This window comes from Oryx dammah, unplaced genomic scaffold, assembly GCF_014754425.2.
Source record: "Oryx dammah isolate SB20612 unplaced genomic scaffold, SCBI_Odam_1.1 HiC_scaffold_10, whole genome shotgun sequence".
Classification (NCBI taxonomy): domain Eukaryota; kingdom Metazoa; phylum Chordata; class Mammalia; order Artiodactyla; family Bovidae; genus Oryx; species Oryx dammah.
The window spans coordinates 40,261,518-40,271,966 of NW_024070194.1; the positions used below are offsets into that span (position 1 = coordinate 40,261,518).

Below are 10,449 nucleotides of genomic sequence, written 5' to 3' on the forward strand. Positions count from 1 at the left end.
TTCCCAGATCAGGGATCAAACCCATGTCCCCTGCACTGGCTGGCAGATTCTAAACCACTGGACCACCGGGGAAGTCCGGGCTTACTGTTAATGTTGACCCCCATTTGACTGAGCATGGAACTTGGGGTCTTGCTTGACTTAATTTCCTTTTTCTTCTCATCGAGGAAACTCTAGCCTTGAAACATAAAGCGTGACACTTCAACTCGGCGTTCATTGTCACCAGTCAGGTCTGCATCAGAGACTTCTCCCCATTTCCTCATAATCCTTCTCCAGGACCGCCAAGTCCTCCCTGGCCTCTGCGAACTCACCTTCCTCCATGCCCTCCCTGATGTACCAGTGCAGAAACGCCCTCTTAGCAAACATGAGATCAAACTTGTGGCCCAGACGGGCCCAGGCCTCTGCGACCGCCGTGCTGTTGCTCAGCATACAGACTGCCCGCTGGACCTCAGCCAGGTCCCCTCCTGGCACCTCCCGGGGGGGTTGATCAGTGATGCCCACCTTGAATCCAGTCGGACACCAGTCTACAAACTGAATAGAGTTCCTCGACTTTGTGGCCGCAATCGCCGCATTCACCTCCTTGGGGACCACATCCCCTCTGTAGAGCAGGCAGCAGGCCACATACTTCCCCAGGCAAGGGTCACACCTGACTAGCTGGTGGGAGGGCTCAAAGCATGCAGCTGTGATGTCCGACACAGAGGGCTCCTTGTGGTGGGTGCTGTCGGCAGACAGGATGGGGGCGAAGCTGGTCACTGGGAAGTGTATCCGCGGGTAAGGCACCAGGTTGGTCTGGAACTCAATCAGGTCCACATTCAGGATGCCTTCAAACCGGAGGGAGGCAGTGATGGAAGATGCTGCCTGGCTGATCAGCCTGTTGATGCTGGCATAAGAGGGGCATTCAAGGTCAAGTTTGCCAAGACAGATGTTGTAGATGGCCTCGTTGTCCACCAGGAAGGTACAGTCCACGTGCTCTATGGTGGGGTGGGTGGTGAGGATGGAGTTGTAAGGCTCCACTACAGCGGTTGAGATCCTAGGGGCTGGGTAGACGGAGAACTCCAATTTAGTCTTCCCACTGTATTCTGCGGAGAGCTGCTCCAACAAGAGAGACGTAAATCCCGATCCAGTGCCTCCTCCAAAGCTTCGAAAGATCAGAAACCCCTGAAGCCCACTGCAGTGTTCCACCTGGGGAAAGTATTCATAAATGAGAAATGAGAATTCAGCCAAATAAACCCAGAAGCAGTGGTAACTGTGGGACACAGCCAGTACCCAAAAACAGAAAGTTCTGGTTTACCGTTGTTATCACCATCACAAACATGTTTACTTTGAAACATACTTGAGCGGTTACTTCCGGAGTGGGGGAAAAGCTTTAGAGTTTTGCTATAAGCTGGGCATAAACATTCAACTGTCTTTTGCTACCCTCTATGAATGTACGTGTATATGAGCTAAAGTATATGTATATGAGTATATAAATGTATATGTGAGCTAAAGTAAGGTGTTTATCAATAATGAAGAAATGACAAGCAAAATATTGAGGCAATATAGTTCCCCACCACCAACCCTCAGTAGATGAAACATCTGTCACTTTTGTACCCAATCTACTGTGCTGGTGTAAAAAAAAGCACCATATTCCCTAATGATGATGCCAAACACCAAAATATTTACTAGACAAAGGATTCTCCAGACAGGATTTTAAAGAAGAATTCACTGTCAGTAAATAGAGGAACTGATCTCCAGGGAGGATGTGCCTCTTGTTAACTTTACAACTCGTGGTCACTATTGGAAAATGACAAGTTTTAGAGGGACGTCTCTGATAATCAGACAAGTCATGAGTCAGCAAAACCAAGAGCAGATGGTGGCTAGCAGCAGCAGCAGTCATTTAAAAGAGGGAAATCCTGCCGTTTGCGACAATGTGGATGGACCTCAGGGGCAATTAAGCAAAGTGAAATAAGTTAGACAGAAAAAGACAAATATTGACTCATCTCACTGACATGTGGAATCAAAAAAGGCCAAACTCATAGAAACAGAGAGTAGAAAAGTAGTTGCTGGGGCAGGGTTGGGGAGGGGGTTGCGTGGAGGAGAAATGGGAGATGCTGGTGGTCAGAGGGTATAAACTTCCAGTTATAAGATTAATAAGTTCTCGGGGTTTAATGTACAGCATAGTGACTGTAGTTAACAGCACTGTATAGTATACGTGAAAGCTACTAAGAGAATAGGTCTTTTCTTTTAAAGGTTTTTATTTAATGTGAACCATTTTAAAGTCTTTATTGAATTTGTTACAATATTACTTCCATTTTATGTCTTGGGTTTTTTTGGCTGAGAGGCATGTGAGATCTTAGCTCCCTGAGGAGGGATCAAACCCCATCCCCTGCATTGGAAGGCAAAGTCCAGTGGTTACACTGAACAGTGAGGGAAGCGAGAATAGATCTTAAATGCTGTCACCACACACAAAAAAAGGTAATTATGTAAGGGATAAATGTCTTAACTATCCTGATGGTGGTGATCATTTGATAATATATATGTATATTTGATAATATATATGTATATTTGATAATATGAATTAAATCATCTTGTTGTACACCTTAGATTTACACAGTGTTTCCCTGGTGGCTCAGATGGTAAAGAATCTGCCTGCAATGTGGGAGACCTGGGTTCAATCCCTGGGTTGGGAAGATCCCCCAGAGAAGGGAATGGCAACTCACTCCAGTGTTCTTGCCTGGAGAATTCCATGGACAGAAGAGCCTGGTGGGCTACAGTCCATGGGGTTGCAAAGAGTCAGACACGACTGAGCAACTAGCACACTCTACTCCATATGTCAATTACATCTCAATAAAGCAGGGGGGGAGGGGAGATAAAATAAAACATTTCTTCATGCATGGGAAAAGGAAAAAGAAACAAAGGAGTTGACCGGGCAGTGGGGTAAGTGTGAGGCTTCTCCCCTCCCTAGTAAGGAAGGTTGGCAGTACCAGTATCAGGACCAGCCCAGCTTTGAGCATGCGCATGTGCGGGAGGCTTCAGGGTAGAAGCTGGGTGATGGAGGGGAGGGAGAAAGTGCTGGTGCTGGCTAGGTGGGTCCCCAGGGACCCCGGGCACTCTGAATGGCCCTGGAAGGAGAAGGGAGCCACTTGCCAGCTTGCGGATCCTCTCCAGCACCAAGTCGAGGATCTCCGGCCCCACAGAGTAGCGACCTCGGGCATAGTTGTTTGCAGCATCTTCTTTTCCACTGACGAGCTGCTCAGAGTGGAAGAGTGAGCGGTAGCTGCTTGCACGCATCCCGTCTGCAGAGGGGAAGGAGGTCAGTGCAACCCACACCATCCCACCCCTAACTCTTGCCCAGCCCCCTTTCTCTCCACCAGTATCATAGAAAGAAATGAATTTAAACTGCCCAATTGGCTTTTTTAGTCTAGGAAAAGGTGTAATTATTCCCACGTGCACATTTTTCCATCATCTCACCGTTTATTAGTTTATTGGGGCTGCCCTAACAAATTACAACAAACTTGGTGGCTTAAAACAGGGGAAGTTGGGCTTCTCTGGTGGTGCAGTGGATAAGAATCCTCCAGCCAATGCAGGAGACACAGGTTTGATCCCTGGTCCAGGAGGACTCCACATGTCCCAGAGCAACTGAGCCCGCACCACAGCTAGAGAGTAGCCCCCACTCACCGCAACGAGAGAAAGCCTGAGCACAGCAACAAAGACCCAGCACAGCCAAAAATAAAATACATTAATTTACAAACAAAACTAAGGGAGGCTTATGGTCTCATAGTTCAGGAGGCCAGAAGTTCAATGTCCAGGCATTGGCGGGGTTGGCTTCTTCTGGAGATTCTGATGGAGAAACTGCCCCCTGCCTCTCTCCCAGCTCCTGGTGACTGTGGACAGTTCTTGGAGTTACCAGGCCCACAGCTAGTCATGCCAGTCTCTGGACTTTGTTTGGGTTGTGGACCCGGTTAAGCACAGTGGAATGTACATTACCTACGACAGTAGGCTCCAGGTCCATGAAGAGTGCTCTGGGCACATACTTCCCAGCTCTGGTCTCACAAAAGAAGGAATCGAAAGATGCACCCATGGGCTCTGTTTTAGCAGGTGCCAGCAGATCCTGACCACTATCGAGAACACCACCATCTGGCTGGATTCCATGTTCCAGGCAATAGAGCTCCCAGCAAGCACCCCCAATCTGGACACCGGCTTGGCCAATGTGGATAGACAGGCACTCCCTCTGAAATGAGCCATAGTAAGAAGTTACAACTGTGTGCGTCTTCCTAACGTGACAACATGAACTACATCACTCAGCAGGTCTGTCCTGACTGACAGAAACCAGGCTAGCCTATGCCAACAAGAGAACTTGATGATAAGGCTAATGAAAGCTGTGTTATGGAAACCAAAAACCAGGGTACAGGTAAGCTTCAGGAATGATTGAACTGGACTTCCCTGGCAGTCCAGAGGTTAAGACTCCACACTTCCATTGCAGGGGGCGTGGGTTCTATTCCTGGTTAGGGAACTAAGATCCTACATGCTGTGTGATGCAGCCCAAAAAAAGAAGAGAAAAGGAATATGTGAATCAAGGACTCTAGTTCAAGGAACATAAATTAAGCACCTATTGTGTGATGAGCTGAGAATGAGTTAAGACATACTATATATGAATAAAATCAAGCTTACTCACCCAGAAAAAATTTATTAGAAAGGAATAAAACCAAAATTGATGTACAGCCTGATACATATTAAACCCCACTGCAGTAAATTAAAGATGTTATCATTTCATATCTTGAGATTTCACTTTTCTTATGTGCTCTAAATAAGAAAAGATGTTCTAAGCTCAAAAGTAGAGCAAATTTCACCAAGGAAATAGGCTAGAGATTTAACAACCCCAAAATACAAAAACTCCATATCATAATAGGCAAAAATGTTGATGTATATAAAAAAGATGTATGTATAACCCTTCATATATAAGAGCTATGTATAAGGCAATTTTATATACATCATTTTTTAAATACTTGAGATATCTATTAGAAAAATGGGCAAATGATATAAGCGAATGAATTACAAAAGAAAGAATCCAAAATGGAAAGATTTAGGCAGAGTGGCATTCACGGCATCATTATTTGCGAGGGTAAAAACCAAGAACCAACATAGTTAACCATTCACTTTTTGGTGGGATTTAAAGGAAACTAATACAATGGCATGTTATGCAAACTTTTATATTTACCCCCCAAAAAAAACCTATATGACATAGGACATGTTCATGTTAAAATATAGAATGAAAAGCATATGTTATGCAATTTATATAAAGTATGATGTCAGATACATTTAAAAATGAGCTTACTCAGCCGTAAAAAAAGAATGAAATTGTGCCATGTGCAACAACATGGATGGACCTGGAGATGATCCTATGAAGTGAAGTAAGTCAGACAGAGAAAGACAAATATCATATGATATCACTTATATGTGAATCTAAAATATGATAAAAATGAACTTATTTACAAAACGGAAACAGATCACAGACATACAAAACAAACCTACGGTTACCAAAGGGAAAGTGGGGAGGGATAAATTAGCAGTTTGGGATTAAAATACACACACTACTATATATAAAATAGAAAAACAACAAGGTCCTATTGTATGGCACAAGGAAGTATATTCAATGTGCTGTGCTTAGTCAGTCAGTCATGTCCAACTCTTTGCAATCCCATGGACTATAGCCCACCAGGCTCCTCTGTCCATGGGGATTCTCCTGGCAAGAATACTAGAATGGGTTGCCATGCCCTCCTCCAGGGGATCTTCCCAACCCAGCGATTGAACCTAGGTTTCCTGCACTGCAGGCGGATTCTTTACCATCTGAGCCTGTAATAAACCACAATAGAAAAGAATATGAAAGAGTATATACATATATATACTTCAATAAAAATAAAGTAAAATAAAAATAAGCATAGAAAAAAGTCTTAAAATGCATCAAAACATTAATTCTAGTTATATCTGGGGAGAATTTTTTTTTCCTCTTTAAACTTACCTATTTTCTTCATTTCCATTGACCTCCCCTCCTCTCCCACTTTTAAATCACCATTCACTTCTCTTTTTTTAAGGCAAACAACTTTTTTTGTAATTTAAGTATCTACTCATCTAAGAGCCAGGAGAAAAAGTTAAATCCTAAAAATCTAAAAGAACAGCAATTGCTGGCTTTAGCATCCTTGTGTTCTGATTGCCAATTGTCATGGAACAAGTCTGTGCAGAAGGGTAAGAGGTCTATTTGCTGCAATATCAGGACTCTTCAGGCTGTCTGTCTGATCCACTAATAGGCAACTCTGCCCTCGTCTGTCCATCCATGGCTGCACTTTCCCAAGGTCTGAGTTATGGTTCAGTCCAACTCTTTGTGACTCCATCGGCTACAGCACGCCGGGCTTCCCTGTCCTTCACTATCTCCCAGAATTTGCTCAGATTCATATCCATTGAGTCAGTGATGCTATCCAACCATTTCATCCTCTGCCATCCCCTTCTCCTCCTGCCTTCAATCTTTGCCAGCATGGAGGTCTTTTCTAATGAGTCGACTCATCGCATCAGGTGGCCAAAGTATTGGAGCATCAGCATCAGTCCATCAATGAATATTCAGGACTGATTTCCTTTACGATTGACTAGTTTGATCTCTTTGCAGTTCAGGGGACTCTCAAGAGTCTTCTCCAGCACCACAGTTCAAAAGCATCAATTCTTTGGTGCTCAGCCTTCTTTACGGTCCAACTCTCACATCTGTACATGACGACTGGAACAACCATAGTTTTGACTCTACAAACCTTTGCCAGCAAAATTATGTCTTTGCTTTTTAATATGCTGTCTGGGTTTGTCATAGCTCTCCTTCCAAGGAGCAAGAATCTTTTAATTTCATGGCTGCTGCCACTATCCAAAGTGACTGAGACTGGACCACAGAAAGACACCAGCTGGAGGTTGGGGGTAGTTTCTCTGGCTGGTCACACCCTCTTCATCTGACCTGAACTCTGTTCCTGCTTAGCTGCACAAACCCTGTACTTTGCCTCTCTGAGTCATGTGGCCTAACAGTGCTTTATCAGTTGTTCTTCTGTGCCACCATGTCTCTCACGACAAAAACTGTGAACTTCACTTAGTATCAACCAATTTTTCCAATCTCTTTCTGGCACAGGAAAGCCTAAACAGCACATTCCATCAACAGCCTTCTCACACCCCATCTGCAAAGCACAGCTTTCTCCTCTCCCCTCAGGAAGGACTCAAGATGATCTCAGTACATCAGCTACTGTAATCAGAACAAAACTTACCTACATCTTGAGATTCAGGTGCAAACTTGAAAGCAGTGGGGGTGGGGTGGAGGTTTGTTGTTTCTGCATCATTAAAACCATTTACATGTGGACTTTTTTCACAACATCCTACCCTGGCTGTTTTCTACCCAGTCCACCAGTCCACAGGGCACTTGCTCTTAATTATTCACAGTAAAAATAAACACCAACATGGAAAAAAATCGCTGCTCTTCATGGGGACTATTCCCCTGTGTGATGCAGACATCGGAGTGAAACTGAGCCTTTTGAACTTAGCAAGAATACTTGGCCCAGAAAGGACAAATCTTGCCCATACTGGTTGCAGAAGCAGCCGAGTTTATCTCATAACTATGTCCCTATTGTCCCTAGGGACAGAAGGCTATCTCCACCTTATTCTTCTCTTAGCCTCTTCCTCCTTTCCAAACTATCTGTTAAAATAATCATGCTATTTAAACAAACAAAAAAAAAAGATGCCCACAGAATATCAGTAGTGATGTCCCAGCACTAATAAATGCAGCTTTAAAGCTTACTGGAATTATTAGGACAGCACAATTTTCTAATTACTTTTTATTTTGAGATAAATATGAGTTGTAGATTCATGGATTGCTCACCCATTTTTCTACAATGGAAATATCTTGCAGGGTCACGCCCAGAATATCAAAATTGATACAGTAAAAACACAGTGGGTTTCCAATGCTGCAAGCACTCCTCATGTAGAAAGGCATAATTTTTCAGATCAAAACAATATAAAACAAACATCCTTAAGTCTGGAGAGAGTATCCAACAGGAAGAGATGATAAAAGATGAAAAAAAAAAAGCAGTTTGAATGCTTGCTTCCATTGAAGAATTAAAAATTTCTAAGATACTAAAATTTACTGTGACTGGAACAGAAGAGATTACACTGTTGGCAGGAACATAAATTGGTCCAGCCACTGTGTAAAACTAAAAATAGAACTACCACTTAACCCGCAATTTGACTCCTTGTGTTCCAAAAAACCAAAAACACTGATTTGAAAAGACACACGCACCTCAGTGTTCATAGCACCACTATTAACAATAGCCAAAAACTGAAAGCAAACTAAATATCCATTGACAGATGACTGGACAAAGAAGAAGCAGTATGGTACAGTGGAATATTACTCAGCTATTAAAAAGAACAAATTTTTGCAATTTGCAGTAAACTGGATGGACCTGAAGAGTATTATAAAGTCAAAGACAAAGATTGCATGTTATCACTTATATATGGAATCCAAAAAAAATAAGCAAATGAACATAATAACAGAAACAGACTCACAAAGAGAACAAACTACTGATTACTAGTGGGAAGAGGGATGGAGGGAAGTTCAAGACAGGGGTGGAGATTAAGAAGTACAAACTATTATGTGCAAAGAATAAGCTGCAAGGATATAGTACACAACACAGAATATAGCCAATACGTCATAGTAATTATACATGGAGTATGACCTTTGAAAATTATGAATCACTATACTATATACCTGTAACATATAATATTGTAAGCAACTATATGTCAACTAAAAAAAGAGAGAATGAAAGGAAAGTGGATCTTAAAAGGTGGTCTCCAAACAGAATTATTGTAAGTGTGTATTAATTATTGTCCACAAAGAACTACACTCAAGAGAGAATAAGACAGAGGTTCTTGTACTTCACCTGGCCACGCATTTGTGAACTTAGCAAGAGCAACCTAGGTCTGAAGTCCCCAGAAACTCTGAAAGCGTAACTAAAAGCAAAGCTACTGATTCCTACAGAAAGATCAGCACACTCGCTCTAAAGCAAATGTAAAAACTAAAGAAAGATCTTGGCTCAGTGTTTCCATTGAAGGCAAATCAACGAAGCTTTTCCCAAAAGTAGCAGAATTATAGATGAACAGGTGAAATTCAGAGTAGATTTAAATCTGATCCAAACACAAACATTGAAAGAAACAAATGTCTCTTTAAATATTTTGTCTCTTGTATGAAGAATCTATGAAGAATTGTTTGGTGGAGAAAAGAAAGACACAAGATGAGTAAAATTTGCTATAATTATTGACAGCAGCACTTACCATGCTGATCTGAAGGTGCCCCACTGCCCGTGGTAATGACAGGAGGCGCCAGCCCAGGTAAGCTTTATCACAGGGCAGGAAATGACCCCACCTGAGGGTTATACACTTAAAGCCACACAGCCTCTTTTTAGATTTTCACTTTTCTGGGGTCAAAGGAGGTGTGACAGGCCTGCCTGACTCCCCTGAGCTAAAATCTGTGCACAACCACTGATGGATTTGCTAAAGTTTATCCAAATCTGCTTTAAACATATACCTAGGTTGAAAATAACGAATGTCTTTAAAAAAATAATAATCCTCCTCTCATATTAAGAATGTATGACAACCAGCTAGTTGGTAAGTAGTTTTACAAAAACACTGTTTGATTTTTTTTTTTCCTCTTTACTCCTTAACTTTACTTTCTATTTCATTACATTTTGTGTGTACCTGTTACTGCCTCTTTGAATCCTGTTTTTTAATTTTTAATTGAAGGGTAATAGCTTTACAATGTTGTGTTGGTTTTAGAATGATTGATTTACACATTAATTTATATTAGTATACTAGTTGTTGAACATATATACTATCAACCTACACAGCGATCGATGTAATTACATACAGCTGAAGATTCTGGAAATAATCTAGAAGGAAATCCCCATAAACAGTATTTGTAAATTTATTGTTGTAAATCCATGCTTAAAGGAATTTGGGTGACATTTAGGTCCAATGGCACCCCACTCCAGTACTCTTGCCTGGAAAATCCCATGGATGGAGGAGCCTGGTAGGCTGCATTTCGTGGGGTCACTAAGAGTCGGACAACTGAGTGACTTGACTTTCACGTTTCATTTTCATGCACTGGAGAAGGAAATGGCAACCCACTCCAGTGTTCTTGCCTGGAGAATCCCAGGGACGGCAGAGCCAGGTGGGCTGCCATCTATGGGGTCGCACAGAGTCGGACACGACTGAAGTGACTTAGCAGCAAGGTAACAGGAACATCTTCTCTGGGAGGGAAATCTAGAGTCTGATTATTACAAGAAAAATAATGAGAGAAAGAGGATTCAGGGAATGTTTGTCAGGTATTCAGCACTGTCCTAGGCAGAGTAAGACATTCCATTTGGGGACGGGATTTAGCAACAGAAAGTTGATCTTTTGTAG

General features: G+C 42.3%; 1 protein-coding gene across 1 annotated transcript; it reads right to left on the bottom strand.

Annotated features, from left to right (window-relative positions):
- TUBAL3 (tubulin alpha like 3) lies at positions 1 to 9,378 on the bottom strand. Its single transcript, XM_040248822.1, has 4 exons — positions 9,322 to 9,378; positions 3,964 to 4,207; positions 3,124 to 3,272; positions 1 to 1,179 (listed from the first exon to the last, which is right to left on the bottom strand). The coding sequence occupies exons 1-4, from the start codon at positions 9,322 to 9,324 to the stop codon at positions 235 to 237; spliced, it is 1,341 nt and encodes a 446-aa protein (XP_040104756.1). The 5' UTR covers positions 9,325 to 9,378; the 3' UTR covers positions 1 to 234.
- Positions 9,379 to 10,449: the final 1,071 nt, after the last annotated feature.